This window comes from Brienomyrus brachyistius, chromosome 15 (genome assembly GCF_023856365.1).
Source record: "Brienomyrus brachyistius isolate T26 chromosome 15, BBRACH_0.4, whole genome shotgun sequence".
In the NCBI taxonomy this organism is placed as follows: Eukaryota; Metazoa; Chordata; class Actinopteri; order Osteoglossiformes; family Mormyridae; genus Brienomyrus; species Brienomyrus brachyistius.
Genome location: NC_064547.1, coordinates 7,892,130 through 7,908,911, shown reverse-complemented (window position 1 = coordinate 7,908,911; position 16,782 = coordinate 7,892,130). Strand labels below are relative to the sequence as shown.

The following is a 16,782-nucleotide window of genomic DNA, read 5'->3' as shown; positions in this document are numbered from 1 at the left end:
CTAATTAATGCCTATATAATTTATAAGGTGGAAGGAATAATGACGCGAAATAATAAGCTGGTCAGATCCGTCAAGTGTAATGGAAAATGCCCTTTGGCACTTCTTAATAAAAGAATCTGAAAGCATATGCCACAATTTTTAAAACTACTAATTATTAATTACATGTTATGTTACACCCATTTTCAGTTCCATCAGGTTTGACTAACTTTTAATAGTTTTTAAATTAAGCCATTTTTTAAGCTAACAAATTAAAAGTGCATTATATGTGATCACAAGAGTTGTCCACAATGCTTAAAAATGAATTCCTGCTGTGCATCTGTGGTGCCGAAACTTAAACACAGTTGCATCAAATTTTTTATTGAGAAGTATTTTTGGTTAACCATCTGTGTCATTAAAGGCACAGTTCACTAGATGGCACTGTGAATGTGAATATTGCCGGGATAACGGCTCTTTTTTTTTTTAGAGGATATCTGTAATACTGCGCCTACTTGATGTCATTGTGCTGGTTAACATAGGATTAGCAACTTTCTCCTGCTCTGGCATCAGTAAAAGTTCAGAAGTGTCGTTCCAGAGAGGTAAGCATCTTGAATGTAGCAACAGCTTCTTCCAAGCTGATAACTATAAAAGCGCTTCTAGCCAGGAAAGACCTTACAGACAGCTCCCAAACACGCCTGAGCCCTCTCGTATACGACAGCAGGTGTCGATGCCCAAATCGTATGGAAGAAATCAGTGATCTGCCAGTCACGAACAAACTTGCCTCAACGAAATGCCTCCCCATGAAAATATCAGAATTAGACACCGTGCAAGACAGGCTACTGCCAGTAAGTATGCGTGTGTAATGGAAATCGGAAATAAGAGCACAATGCCCCTCTTCAACGGCACTGTTGGGTTGCACGCCAAAATCGAATTACCTAAGGCAAAAATGGAAAAACCCCAAAAGCCGGCACAAAGTCGAGCGGCATTATAGGTCGTTCCAGAATGCATTAGAAGCGAATCCACATTTTACTAAGAGAAATGATTAATGATACCCTATTACCTGGTATGAGCCATTGAAAATATTACACACGCTCTAATCTAGTCAACAGCTAATGAGGTGTCAGAGAGGTTCCCTAACAAACAATACAAATTGTCTGTCAGCAATTTCAATGAAACGGTTCTCCGGCAACAAGGCTTTGGATCATTTATACTTGCATAAGTATGATCACTGAGAGTGCGATGTACATGGATTTATTGCCTTCTGAATGGGCGTTCCATTGCGTGCCAGACAGAGTCATGCTACAAAGAAGAAAATGAAGGTTTATACTTACAGAGATGCCCGACAGGCCTCTTTCTCCAGGACTCCCCGCCTTTCCCTGAAAAAGACGACCATTTTATTGTCATTACTGTTCTGACAGGAGTGGCACTCCACATAAACTATCACAGTGTTGAACTAGAGCACTTTGGGGTACTGCCTAAGGGTACAGATGTACCACAATGTAACATATATCAAAAGTTACTCTCCTCAATCAGGTATTATTGAAACAGTAAGGCTGTGGGGTTTTACATCCTGGAGTGATTTACTTTTTTTTTTTTTCAGTCATAACATACCCAAGTAACTTGGTATTACGTGAAGAATGTGAACAGTTTTTGCTCCTTGCGAAAGCATATAAGATGTTCAAAGAATGTTCTTCAAAACAAGAATGTTCTTCTTTCATAAAAAAAAGAAACCCTACTGAGAAATTTGTTTTAATTAATCCTCAGACACATATGGGATCATTTCAAGTTCTTTTTATACTATACCTGTCAAGATACAAGAGTATTATACTGAATAATTATATTATTATATTGTATTATATTGATATATAGCTAGCTTTTTTTATAGTACTAATGTCATGACCTGAGGAATAGGGGGGAGCAGTGATGTTTCAAATGAGGCGAGCAGTTTTAATCTTTAGTTCAAAGTTTATTGTTATGTGTACAAATACAGTGTACAGAGTGCAATGTAAATTCTTACTTGAATGTCCTCTTAGCAGGCTAGGCACTTACAAACAGTTCACAATTACAATAAATACACATTTCTAAATATAAGTTCTATCTACTCTAACATATTAATTATTATCAGAGTGACCAAGTATAAGTGCAAGTGTAATATGAAATGTAACTAATTGCAATACAAGACAAGCCATTGGTATACAAGCTGTTTCTACTGAAGAGTAATATATACCCCACCACCCCCACTATTACATTCATTAAAGACATCAGAAGAAATCAAATCTATTACCCAGAAGGGGACAGTTCAGGTTGGCCACTCAACCTTACACATCTTCAAAGAAAGAGGGTAGACTGGCAGCCCACATCCAGTCATCCAAGACTCCCGTTAAATATATTGCTTCACATCCCTGATTATCTTTGATGGAATGGTGCTCAAAACCACTGGAAACACCCATCGAAAACATCAAAGTCTCCGGCCAGGCATATGCAGCCTCTTACTGTTTTTAATGAAACCTACTTAATTAATTCAAAATGATGTGGGTTCTGTAATTACCCACCCAGGGCCTTTTTCATCATCGCTACATTTTAATGGAAACTAAAATGTAACAATTAAGGAGGGGGTGGTAATCAAACCAAAGAGTGGTTACTGTACTGTAAGCCAGATTTACAGGATCTGTTCACGACAGGGTGTGTCTCATTTTTCACCCAAGATAAATCACAATTCTTGTGAATTTGCATCACAAGAGGGTAACACCGAAATGTTCTGCCATATACAGAACCCGCTTGTCTTCAGAGGCTGGCCATTTAATCTCCTCTAAACATGAAAATATGTAGGCTTTGTGCATGTATTCTAATATGCGAACATAACCATGCAGACAAAAGATGTCTTCTGATGGCAGCATAAAGAAATCTCAGAGCTATTTCACATACTGAGACTGAGTTTACGCACTGGACATCCAAAATTCAGTGGTAGTGCTCCTCATGATGTTAAACAGCTGCTATAGTCATGAATAAAACATTATAGCATGATATTTTGTCACAGAATTCTCTGTATATATGGATGTATATAAATACAGGGAGCCGGAGAGTGCACTTACGATGAAGCCAGGGTTTCCCTTCCTTCCTGCTACTCCACGTTCTCCCTATGAGAAGCACGTACACTAAAAACATCAGCCTTCAATTCTCTACGCAAGAGTCAGTACTCGACTGAACATTTCAATAGGATTTCATTCTGGATTGCAATCTTATAGTGCTGTGGTACAAGTGTGTCGTGTTCTGTATTTAATTGCCTTCAGAACAGAAGGAACAGAAAATTATTCCCAATAGTCATGTTCTGCAACATTGCATAGCAATGAAGCATATCCACCTCAACTAATAAAAGAAACAAAAGACTGAACAGCAGCATTTCAGGTTCCGTTTCCCTGATTACCTTGACACCTTCAGGTCCGGGCTCTCCTGGAAGACCGTCTAGACCTCGTGGCCCCTTAGACGAAAGCAAAGCATTTAATTCAGCCATTAAATTACATTTAACAGATGGTTCACGGTGCTAATTGACCTATTACTAGACACACAGGGGAAAGAGTACGATCAAAATGTTATGGGACTCTCATGGCAGAAAAACATCGTCAAAATGCGCGAAAACATGGGGGTGTGCTTACGCACCTTACATAACGCCCAATCATTTTTTCTATTGCCTTCAGGTCTCCATAAACATTTCAACAGCAGTCATTTTCCGTTACATTTAGACAGAAATGTAAGGACAGACATGCATTCTTTAATCCCTCTGCTTTCCTGCCTGCCGACTTTGTCTAGCCTCCAAAATGTCACCATAACTACATCTACCCTGACATTCCTTTTCTCCTACTCAGATATCCTACACGGGGCCCCTTCCACGCACGCCGCCTCCTGTTCGCAGCCCCAGGGTCTCGTTCCTTCCCACAGCCCTAACCGTTTTCTCTGCTGCAGCACAGAATGTAGCAGGGCTCCTCGCTACCGCTGCTGCAGGGAAGCAATCCAGCTGGAACAAGGCAGCGAGACCAGGAAGCTTCACGCTACCTTCAGACGCTACAGGAATTTGTTCATCAAGTTGTTTTCCTAATCAAATAATGGGCAAATGACCACTGTGCTTTATGCCCAACAAAGCTACAGCCAGGTGTATAGGTACTGGGGGATGGGGGAATGTGTCCCCTCAATAATTAATTTGGCTTAATTTGCGCCCCCAAAAATATATACATTTGAATTTAAATTAAGTTGTGTCCTTCTGAATATCAACCTCTCCCCCATGCCCTTAACTACAATGATTTTGTATATTATTATTATTTTATATTATAATATTATATATTATACATTATAATAATATGAGCAAGGCCCTTAACCCCCGGCTCCCTGGGTGCTCCAACAGGTGGCTGCCCTTCGCGGACAGTTGAGGGAGGCGTAAAAAAGACAATTTCCCCTTGGAGGTCAATAAAAGTATCAATGATGATGATGATGATTATTATTATTATTATTATTATTATTATTATTATATTAAAATTTAAGTCATTTTTTCTGTTAGGTTTTACTTTCATCAGTACATACATCTATCTGTATCTTTAAACAAACCAATTTCCTCATGGTACTGAATGAAGTACTGCTCATTACAACAAATAAAGAGCAACTACAGAATTAGCTCAGTGTTAGTCATATAATCATATACAGCATTTGTCTATTCATTTCTAACCGAATGAATATATGAGATGACAGACTTACGATTCTGATATATGTAGGTTACGACATACTGTACAACTGAAGTAGCTATTAAGTTCTGAGGTTAAGCCACAGTTTTACAGCAAGGCAAACATATTTATGTTTACGACAATGTGTGTGGTGGAAAGAATGTATAACCTCTGTACAGTAAAAAATCATTAAGCTTTTTAAAACCACAAAGGAGCCAGATGTGCCTTATGTAGTGCACTGGCATATTTACTGCCTTTAAAAAGAAAAACACTTCCTCTAGTGTCCACCACAGCACCTCTAGCAAACTAAAGAGAATCTTAAATATTAAATTAAAAAAATTAAAATTGTCGCAAACCTAAAAGGGTCGAGATGGATAGGGTGTCATATACTGTTCTGCCACTAGGTGTCCTGCCAGAATGAGATTCAGAAAACTGAACTCTCATTTTGACCAAGAGTCTGAAAAGTGCACAGCACACAAGTAACTTGTTCTACAGATCATCTTAGTTTTAATTAAATGTAAAACTGAGATTATTTGTTAATATTTATGATATTATATTTAGCTGTTACAGTAGTAGAGATCCCTGAACACAAAGATTAAAATACATAATTCATACCCTCCTGCCTTTGAGGCCCGGTGTTCCAAGCGACCCTCTCTGTCCCGATGGTCCCTGTCGGGAATAGGAAAGGGAAAGCTTCACGTTATTTCAGCCACTGGAAACGAATGAATAAAACTTTTTCATTTTTGGGGAAAGACACCCAAATTATGTAATTTTCCAAAACCAAGTCAACGGATAATTCTTAAAATGCCCTTCACCAGCGGTCTCCAACTCCGGTCTGGAAGATCTACTGTCTAATCTCATTAGAAGCCAGGTAGGATAGCAAACCTACTGGATAGTAGCTCTCCAGGACCGGAGTTGGAGACCCCTGCCTTGCACATTGACATGACATGACTGATTGCAAAAAGAAATTATTATTAATATTCAGCAAGTGAGAACTTACGGGTGGGCCTTGTGGACCAGCATCACCGGGTGTCCCTGGTAATCCGGGATACCCCTGAGTAAAGCAAACCCATAAATGCCACAGGTACACAGACATAGATATACATCCATCAGTCCACCATGCCTGTATCAAGGACTGGGGGCCTGGAGCCTAACTCAGGCAGTGGTGCACCCTGGACAAGATGCAGAGAGTATACACACAAACATGGAACCACACACAATAGGGGATTTAGAGACAGCAGTTCACCTAAATTAATTTTGGATGAGTCTTTCGACTAGTTGGAGAAGTTGAAGGACATTCAGCAGTGGAAGTGGGAACCTGCATTGCTCCCCACTGAGTCACCATGGTACCCTATATATAGTATAGTATGCACCAATAAAATACTATGGTAAAAGGGGGGGGGGGGGCACACCAGTGCAGGTGGCACTGCAGCTTCAGCCCTCCCACAGTGGAGCAGCACTCCCAGCCACTGGCTCTCCATGCGTGCAATTTGCATGTTCTCCCCATGTTGTGACAGGTACCCCACTTTCCTCCATGTTCTCAACGCGTTCAGGATAAGTCGTTATGGAAAACAGACAGATCGTAGCGTTATGAAACAGAATTTTATCATTACCATCGGTCAGGGGTCAGTGTCTCTGCAGGTTTTTGGGAGACCCTTTAGGTTCAAACGGTTGTCATGCAAGGAACTGCTCGCCAATATCAAATGTCTTATGACAAATGTTTTACTCTTAATATCAAAGTTTTAAAATAAGTAACATTTGCCAAGAGTTTTACAAGCACCCAAACAACAGCTTGTAAAACATATATTATCAATTGCACTCCTCCATGAGAACAAATACTCTGGAGGTCACAGATTTACACAAAAACAATACCTATGTTTTTGGTTTCCAAACAGCCTCGCCGAATATAACATTCAGTTTGGTCAGAAGCACTCATTTCATTTTTTCATTTTGGACGATCTCCAATAAATCAGTGTCTCTACCTCCGACATTTCTGTGCTTCTCTAGTTTTGAGGTCCTGTTCATGTCCGCACATATGCATTCCTCAATTTGCCATGATGTCCAGAAATATCTATGAAGCTTACGTAGTTTGAGGACATCAAATCAAAGTTGTATGTGTCACATAGACAGGACAAGGGGGTATAAAAAATGGATGGATGGACATACACGGTTATACTTAGTACGATGTCTAGTGAAATGCTTGTTTTAACTCCAAGACAGTGGTGACAGGGGACTTAAGTAAAAAGAGGCAACACTGACGTGCAACGGTATAATTTAGTGATCACATATTTGTGAGATATTAGTTAATTTAACGATGGTAGCACTCAAGGCTGAACAATTTAAAGACAAGCGACCGGATGTCTTACAAGTAGGTGATGTTATTTATACATTGTTTACCAGGGTTTATATGCTATAGACATCTAACATCAGTTTAATAGTTAAGAGAACAAAATTCAAGGCAGAGCCATGGGGAAAAGTCCACTGTGGTGAAGCAAACTAGTGAGTGAAAGTAAAAAACAAACAGTCATGACATGATGAAACCATAAATAAAGAAATTCAAAGTAAAATAGTTTATTGATTCGTAATGCATTGCTTGTATGGGAAAGAAGACCTCGGTTTAATAACAATTCTTATTTAGCAGCTAAATGCTAAACAGCTGTGCTCCACAAACTAAGAACCTAAGTAAGATTTAATGTCCTGCAGTCACGCTAATAAATGCTTACAGCTGCGTGCTGATTTCCAGGCTTTGGACTGTTATCTGCTGAACTGACAATTTCTGCCAGTAGCTTTTAAATGGTTGTGGGTAAAAGTAACTGATGCTTTTATACGCTGTACAATTGTACCCTTGTTACAGTTACTAGGCATTGTCACTGCCATCCAGTGGCACAATCTGAACCATTACATCTGTACCTGTTTTTTTTCCGAATATTGCAGTATTACAAGCCTTCAACAGATTTTTTGTTAAACAAAAAGCACTAATAATTTGCTAGAGTTTTAGCGCATCTTCTCAGGCAGAGATATCTGCTGTCTGGTTGAAGTTTCCTATACTTCTTCATATAACTACATTCAGTCATTCTGGAATCTACACAACAATGTGCCACTTCACCCATCTTTGCGGTTGCAGGCTTCATTTAGAGAATGATATAATGTAAAAGAAAAATACCAGGAAAAGAAGCTGGTGGACATTGGGGCAAGACGTGTGTGGCGGGTGAATAACCAGATTGAAACACAATATTTTGGCATTAACAAGATTTTCAATGACAAGATTCAGAACTTACTGAAATCAAGTACACAAAAAATACGTGTCATATTTAGGAGGAAAACTCAATGCTCCTTTGGATCACTGAGTCTGCATCATTCTGAGCTTCTTAATCTCCGCAACTGTTTACATATAAATATATATGTAAATATATATTAAGTAAATATTTCCTGTTGACTGAGGTGACTTCAGCCAAAAAGCCTTAACACCATTGTACTGAGGGTGTTAAGGCAAAATTGATGTACGACTTCCACATGATGTCAGTGGCATTGACTCGCAGTTTTCATTCATTCTGTTGCATGCAGGTGAACAGAAATGGCAGTTTATCCTTTCGCCTGTCATCTTTAGCCATTGGCATTTGTAAATATTGTAAATAAAGCAGTTATTATTGAATTGTGATTCTGACCATTTGTTTAAATTTTCAAATTCACTGATTTTAAGTAGACTAGTGTGTGTGTGTGTGTGTGTGTGTGTGTGTGTGTGTTAAAGCTGAGCTAGAGGCTTTGACCAACATGGCAGACACTGCAGCTAATGCTGAATTCATTCTGAAGTTTACATACATAGAAGAATTTACATACAAGTAGGTGACCTACTAAAATAAGAATATACTGCCAGCTGCCACCAGTGTGCTTCCCTCATTTTAAAAATCACCTTCCGCAACTGGCACTCACCATGGACCCCTTTTCTCCAGGAGGACCCAATGGACCAGAAGGACCACGGTCACCCTATGGGGGGGGGGGGGGGGGGGGGGGGGGGGGGGCAGGACAATAAGAAAAAGTAAACCCACCACAAAATTATAGTTAGTTTATGATATGATCCCAGAATCTTGTTTGAAAATAATAATAATAATAATTTTACTAGCCAATAAGATACAGATTAAATATCTATATCTTTATATCAATAAAGACATTTAATAAAGGAATTTAACGATGTTCCAAAATACTTATTACAGTGATGCATCTAACAGACCCAAACTGAGTCATCTCTAAAGCTTTAATCCTTTTTATGTTTTCAAGATTGTACAAGTTTCTTCCATAGTCAGCTTTGGGGATCAAACAGCCAGATGCCTCTATCAAACACTTTCAGAGCTCTGTATTGGAAAGACATTTAAATCGTATTGCATAATTTGACTGAATATATAAGATATATTAGGTGAAAGGAATTCAGTGTTTGACAAGCTATAAGTGCCGCTGACGAATTGCGAAGGTGGGGCTCCTTTAGGTGCCCTATTCAGGAACGTTCTTTGTGTCTAAACAGGTTAAGCTCAATACAGAACAAAGACACTGATATTTGATTTCTTCTTTCATAGATCATTACCTTGAGAATAAGGATGATGATGCAAAGGGCAACTTTTTCAGCAATGTTGCAGGGCAATGTTGCTGACCAGTGTTGCTTGGACACTTTCCCATTGATATTAGATAATTTCTGTTTGAAAACCTCTGATCAACAGTGGGCAACTTTTCACAATTATCAAGATCCGTATGAGTCACCCATTGTTTCCCTTGATTGGCAATTGCCCGACAACTTTGCTCGAAAAGTTGCCCTGTGTATCGTCACCATAAGCCATATGACTTTAATATGTGTGCTGCCCACTTATACACACAAACTGAGGATACTTCTAGGTTCTTCACTTTGAACTCAAGCTCACATACAGATACATTCAAGAGCATGACGGACAGACATTCAAGTACACGCAACAAAGCCAATGTTCCAGGGTCAGGCCATTCCGGAATGTATTCATCAATTCCAATCCAAATCAGGAAATGGAACTGGAGTTGGGAAAGGAAGAAAACTACGGGGAACAGAATTGGAATTGAATTCGGATTTCTGGGAGATTGAAATTCCAATTCCTTTTCCGTTTCCTGATTTGGATTGAAATTGATGAATGCATTCCGGAATGGCCCCAACCTTGCAATGTTCTGCCTGTGCAAGCAACATTTACATTTACCTTCTGTTATCTCTGTTAGTGCTAGTGTGCACCTGGTACAACTATATCAAAGACCCTGACGCAAACATAAATGTGATGTATTCTAATAAAATGTAATCAGATCCAGTGTAGACTCACTTAACAATCTCATTTAAAAACATTTTCACACTGTGCCAAAACCAGCAGTTAGACTTGAAGAGATCCCAAGAGTACTCAAGATTTAACTTCACAATATTATTTACTTCTGTAATTCACACTTGTAGTTCCAAAATGTTATTTGTACAGCAGACATATGATGTGTTGCAGTGTTTTAAACTCCACTGGTCATTTGCTCAAGAAGGTGTTCAATGGAGAACACAGGTACTGCACTGTTTTACAGAGAAGTAATTACGGGGGGTCCATCTATGCCAGTATTTATGAGTTGTCAGCCTGAGGTGATCAGTCATGACAGGATAATGGCAGAGAAGAAAAACCTACCTTTTCACCATGAACTCCGATTACACCAGGAGTTCCAATTAATCCCACTGGTCCCTGAAAAACAAAACACGCACACAAAAAACATTCAGTTCACAAATTATGAAAATGGAGAAATTGTTCAATATTCCTGTTTTAGTTTGTCATTAGTCAAAGGATAAAATAAAAACATGCTTGCGAAGGGTGGAGAGGTGTCTCTGACGCTAGAGATCTGTACCCATCATTGGTAGGTTGCAGGTTTAAATCCTGTGATCTTACTCTGTTGGGCCCTTGACCAAGGCCCTTAACCTGCAACTGCTTTATCCCGTCTTTGATGCTAACCTACATCCAGCCCTACAAGGAGGTCCTCCAAAGTACAGGGAAAATTTGGGGGTTGGTGGCAGGATTGGCACTCCAGCTGCCGGAAAAAAAAATCACACTGTCCTATTGGATTAGTGTGGTGCTGAGGTATCACACACCACATGGTTACACTCAGGCTCACATTGCTGAAGTGGTTTGTTGTGTGGTGGGTGTAGCAATGCACTGTAATCAGTGCACTCTCCCTCTACCATCAATAAAATGTGTGTTGTATAAAATCCGTGGTGGAAAATAACCATTTAACACTTAGGCTTACATTTTGGAGAGAAAATTATATTATAGCATGCAATGATGAAACATATAGAGAACTCCATATGGAGATTCTGACATGATATATATCATTAGATGGAAGTATAGTCCAACAAAAATGTTTTCACTGAAACCAGACACTTTATGTACATATTGTCCATCGCTGGATCTACACAGAATTATTCAATACAGTTACAGCGACTTATGAAATGAGTCAATCAACAGGAAAGGCATTTTATTGAGCCCTTTCATTCTCCAATTTTTGTAATAATAAAAATGAACAATGAAAAAATATGACACAATAAAAAGAAATGAAGGACACTACAAGCACATTCTGACTCATGTGAAAGGTCAAAGTTTCCAAGGTGAAAACATCACAGCCGTGAAGATGATCATCCATGCAGATACCTACAGTATGTGTTAAAGGAAAAAAAACACATCTGCATCTGGTCAGCAAAATAACTGACAACAACATAACCCTTCGACCAACAGCAATCATCTCAGAAATAACATCTACCCTGTATCGAGATACCAACTGGTGGTTTCCCACCACGCTCCTCGAGTTATAAGCAGCACCCCGAAAACGGCACACAATCTGGGCTTTTTATTAAACAGGCCAGCTCAACAGGTAGGGGTGCTGGGCTAACTTAGTAAAAGCTGCTGTGACGTTTTCTGACCTTCAAAATGCAACTTCTAAGAACGATACAAACCTTGAGAGTGTAAACATATCAATAAATCTAAAGAGGATAATTGTTTCCAGAGAGGATGTCTGGAAGACTACTTGGGTTTGACTCGATGCCAAGGCACAGGTTTGGAACATAAGCAGTATTTGAGAAAACCTGATGTGTTCAAAAAAAAATAAAAATTCAAAATGGAAAAAACAGATTTAGAATTTACTCCACAACCTATTACTTTTTTTGTTGTTCGGCAAAACAGTTTGGGAAGTTTCTAGCAATAATCGTTGAAACTTTCTTTACAAGTGCTTTAAATGCCGTTATCTTTTGATATCCTGTTAGGAACATTAGTCAACATTCGAAAAAAAGAAATTGGTCAGCTTGCATGATGTGTGGGTTTTACCTGTTTGGACGCTGCAGTTAATAACATGTAACAGAGGTACCCATACATCCATAATGATTTGTGTTCAGTAAAATAACACAGGCTGCACATCTATACTGCAAAAGGGATAATCCATCTGTCCTATTAAGTCACAATTTTCACAACAAAGGATGGCAGACGGCCTTTTATTTTCCGAAACTAAAGCGTCACTGAATGTGTTCGACATGTGTGCTAATGCATATACAGAACTTTCCCCAATTCCCATGCAAAATGACAGCTGTTTCTCATTCACTTTGTTGAAGTACAATTATTTGTATGAGAAGAAACATAACTATGATAGAAGTCCAAGTCACATAAAGACTTGATGAAGTCATGCTCTGGGACAGAATTAAATAATGAAAGTCAACACATCCGGTTTGAAAGTGTTTCACTCTATTTCTAAAAGCTCAGCAGATGATTGTTGCTGTTATTTCATTGTTAAGCTATCATTTATATGATTCATCATTTTGTACATACATGCATCCGCATACTTTACTGGAGAATTTCGAGCTAAGCACATTTTTCAGTGTCTAACAGCAATCCTGTTGCCTCCTTGGACTAGACAGTAACAGTACTGTGTCCATATATCATCCTTAACAACTCTATAGGCCGATACATAGAAAAACAGATTAATCAATTGCTTTTCAGAAGAAATCATAGAGGTTTCTTCAGTAATAAGTTCCATCGCAGCTTAACGTGCAAAGTGACTCACTCATTGGTCATATACTTCAAAGAACATACTACAGAAATAGCATTTTGATAAAAGACAAGTGGGATTAAGTCAGTTTTGGACTAGACCGGTGAGTTAAACAGATGTTCTGCTCTGACCCCTCTGTGACCTTGATTGTTAGACACAGACTTTCAGACAAACTTTATCGTATTTATTTGGAAGGTGACGTAATGGAATTCACCCGGCTTTCTGTAAGGTGCGGTGCCCCTTTTACACATTACATGGGTTGTCTTTAGGTCCTGTGGTTTTCCTCCTTTAGCTTCAAAGGCCAATGCAGATTGTTAACTAGCTAATCTTTCTCATGTGTGAAAGCCTGTGAGAGTGAAACATCGACAGAAATTGTTGCTGGTTCCCAATGTGTCCCATTCAAGTATTAAATATAAAGACAGTCCAAAAACGTCTAAAGCACAAAAAAAGGTGAACGGGAAAATGAAGCAACATTAATTTGCACAACATAGTACAGTAATATCAGGTTTGGGTGGGATGAGCTAACAAAATATCCAAGGGGCAACTGCATACCTCACAGGGTCTATTTTCTACTACTTGCATGGCAGGTGGTAAAGAAACCAGCAAAAATCAAATGTGTTATGCGAATTATTACAATATAAAAAACTTTTGTAACTTTTGTTTCCAAGCATATTACCCTAATGCACAGGTTAAGATTGCTGCAGCCCCTGAACTGTACATCATGATTCTATTTAGAAGCACAACTGCAAAATGAGATAATTTCCACGACTAATTAAAGACACCAGCTACTGAACAGGAAAGAACCTAAACCTGGTACGAGGACAGAGGATGCGAAAATTTTCCACATTTTCCATGCTGTAAAAAAAAAATTGATTCTCACTTGTGGTCCAATTTTCCCTGCATTTCCTGGGTCTCCAGTTTCACCCTGTAATTAAAACATCAAAAAAATATGTTACTTCACTCTGCACTTAGCCCTTGAAGGCACACAACTCCCATGTTTCACGAGCTTCAAAATCAAAACCTGGACATGTGGTAGTGTTTTTATTTTCACTGGATGTTGCTAAAGCAATTATGTGTAATGAAAGCTCCAGGAGAATTTCTATGTCTTAATGAGCCATTCCGCATACACATGATCTTACCAACCACTCATCAAGTAGACGTCTTATCTTTAAAATGTGCTGAGGATCGTCATTGGAATTAAACGGCATCAAAGCATCAGAAAGTTGAGGGCATTCATTCTGTGCCACTGTACTTTAAAAAAAATTAAATCATTAGGAGTACCGTAAAAGTGACTTTGTTAAACACTTGATCGGTTGATGGGGTATTAAGTCATTTTAGACAACTGGACAGCTGCTTGGGATCCGTGTGCAGTACTGTTGCATCACACCTTGGAGTGAGAGGATTAAATGTGTGTGTGTGCATGTTGCAATGGAGCGGCATCCTATCCAGGATGTACCCGATCAGGTGCCCTATGCTGCCTGTGATACACTGCAGTGACACTTATCAAGACAGCTGGTAGGAAGATGGAGGAACACAATGCTGTTTAATGATGAATGTATCATGGATAATGCAAAATGAAGATAGGTGAGAGTAAGGCTGTATAATAATCCACAGTTCAAGAAATTATTTTCCTTAATAAAAATGGTCTTTTTCCAGCCAAACAATCCAGGGAAAACATGAAGATCCCACACTCATATAATCAAACCCCCAACCCAGGAGGTGCAAGGCAATAGGGACACTGTACTGCCTTAAAACCAGCGTTCTAAATAAATCAATGAAAAATGACAAATGTGCCACACTGGTACACGAACTGCAACCATATTAAGAGAACAGTCCCATCTCCTTTCCATACATACTGTAGCTCTGAGGTGAAACGATGCTCAAGAGACAGGCGCCATTAATTAAGAGGAAACCTTCCATCAGTAAAGAAGATGCGAGACCCGGCTTGGTTCCTCCACTGAGCAGAAACCATTACAGCCTGGCCGTACCTGTCACTGGTTCCCAGAAGGACTGGCACCAAAAGCGCAGATCTGTTGTTAATTTACTATTCCCCCCATGTCAAATTTTCACATAAAATTGCCCGAGGGCTATGCTGACTTTTTAGTGAGCAACTTAACTTAGTGCTCATGAAATGTCGCACGTCCAGCATAATTATTCCGTCCTGAAATTAACAAGTACTGCATACGGTTCACATTATATAAATATTTAATATGATACATAACAAAGTTTATACCTATTCCAAAGAACAAGGTGATTATGGAGGTATGTTAACAGCAATGGAGGATAACTCAGGTCCAGAAAGTAAAAATCCAGACCAAGATTTTGTTTCTACCAAGTAGTTGACCAGTCGGCCTGATCTATCCACCTCAGGTCATCTTATATCAGGAGACTGCTTCTGAAACTACGACTTACCTTCTATGAGGTTTATGGGGACACACATTCATAACAGTCATTCCTGGAGCATTTAAAATACACCTCTTATTTATACCTTCAAAGTTTATGAACCTTCAACAAGACAACATACCATTGGCCCCCCTGGTCCAGGTTCGCCTATGTATCCCTTCCTGCCTGGCCTTCCCTAAAACAGGAAGGACACACATACTTAAAGATTTAATTTTACATGATAAACGTAAGACAAGTGACAATCAGATTTGCAAAAAGACAATTAAAAAATCTCTAATCACATTTCTTCACAAACAGTGTCTTTATATAGCAAATAAATCATTCAAAATGCTAATAGTTATATTCTTCTTTGAGTTATAACGGAATAAAAAAAAAAAAAACTCGTACGATCTTAAAACCTACTTGCATGTCCCATTTCTAAACAGCTGCTCATCTTTTCCGGAAACACTGGCACACCTGCACGAGCACCGCTGACATGCAATACACATTTCTGTTGCTTATATGCTTAATAAAGTAGCGCAGATTTTTGATCGACGGGACTCACCACTGGGCCAGGGATTCCCGGTGGGCCAATGGGTCCCTCGTCTCCCTAAAAATCAACAGAGAGTATCAGCAACTCGGACAGACACTAATCTGATGATTGACACCCTTCACGGTACCAAGCTTTAAGAGCTAATGGTAGGAGGGATCAACTGAACAGCTGTGTTTATCATATATAGCCTAAATCCCTAATGCAAATAGTGTAACCATGGAAATCATCACTGATGTATAAAGGTGACATCGACGTTCTCAGCTGAGTTTTACTGTTTTTGACAGCAACCCGTCCCTATTTCTGCATCAAACGATTCTGCTTGCCCAGATGAGTGGTCTCTTCTGACAGGAAAATTGATTACAAAAAAGGCTGCTGCCTCAACACCTTTTGACACAACTCTTTAGTAAAACTATTTCTCTTCCTGCCATAGACCCATGGCAATTCTCCTCCTCGGGTGGTGCTGAGAGGTGCCAGCACCATATAGCACTAGTAAAACAAGTAGATGCAAGTGTGAATGCCCAGACTTCCTTTATTTCCAATCCTGGCAGACTCAATTCATTCACTCACATTTCCAGTTACACCCACACAACTGACTATAAGGACTAAAATACACCCTGTGGATAGATTAACGATGCTATCTTTAGCAACTGGACGCGAACGGTACTCATGCAGGGGTCTGCATTTCCGTCATGAATGCTGAACATCTGAAGACTCTGTTCTGCACTCAATTTGGTCTCTTTATTCTTAGATGAAATAAACTGAATGTCAAGTCCTGGTGACCATACGGGCAGCATTCATTGGGAAGCCCCTTAGATGTGAGCTGTTTGGCCCATTTTGAACCCATGGGCTTAAAGCCATTGCAATGTTCACATAAATATTACCAGTTAAGGTTTACCTCGAGTCCTATAGGTCCAGGTGGCCCCACTGGGCCTCTAGCACCTTGAACACCCTGAAAAAGACAAATTAGCATTTGAACCTAGCAATATCTCCTCCTCATGTACTAAAAAGAGCCTCATGTATTAAAATGTGATATTTTGTACCTTTACTCCAAGTGGGCCATTGGGACCCGGGGTTCCAATATCTCCAGGAAAACCCTGAGTATGA

General features: G+C 39.4%; 1 protein-coding gene across 6 annotated transcripts in view; it reads right to left on the bottom strand.

The window, feature by feature from the left end:
- LOC125708409 (collagen alpha-1(XXIV) chain-like) overlaps positions 1–16,782 on the bottom strand; it is an 87,832-nt gene that overhangs the window by 23,025 nt on the left and 48,025 nt on the right. For all 6 annotated transcript variants that reach the window (XM_048975897.1, XM_048975898.1, XM_048975899.1 and 3 more), the window contains exons 20-31: positions 16,719–16,772; positions 16,574–16,627; positions 15,691–15,735; positions 15,268–15,321; positions 13,624–13,668; positions 10,349–10,402; positions 8,616–8,669; positions 5,686–5,739; positions 5,301–5,354; positions 3,401–3,454; positions 3,069–3,113; positions 1,308–1,352 (exon numbers count right to left, since the gene is read on the bottom strand). In XM_048975897.1, the coding sequence (XP_048831854.1) occupies positions 1,308–1,352; positions 3,069–3,113; positions 3,401–3,454; positions 5,301–5,354; positions 5,686–5,739; positions 8,616–8,669; positions 10,349–10,402; positions 13,624–13,668; positions 15,268–15,321; positions 15,691–15,735; positions 16,574–16,627; positions 16,719–16,772 (612 nt within the window). The remainder of the gene's footprint in view (positions 1–1,307; positions 1,353–3,068; positions 3,114–3,400; positions 3,455–5,300; positions 5,355–5,685; positions 5,740–8,615; positions 8,670–10,348; positions 10,403–13,623; positions 13,669–15,267; positions 15,322–15,690; positions 15,736–16,573; positions 16,628–16,718; positions 16,773–16,782) is intronic.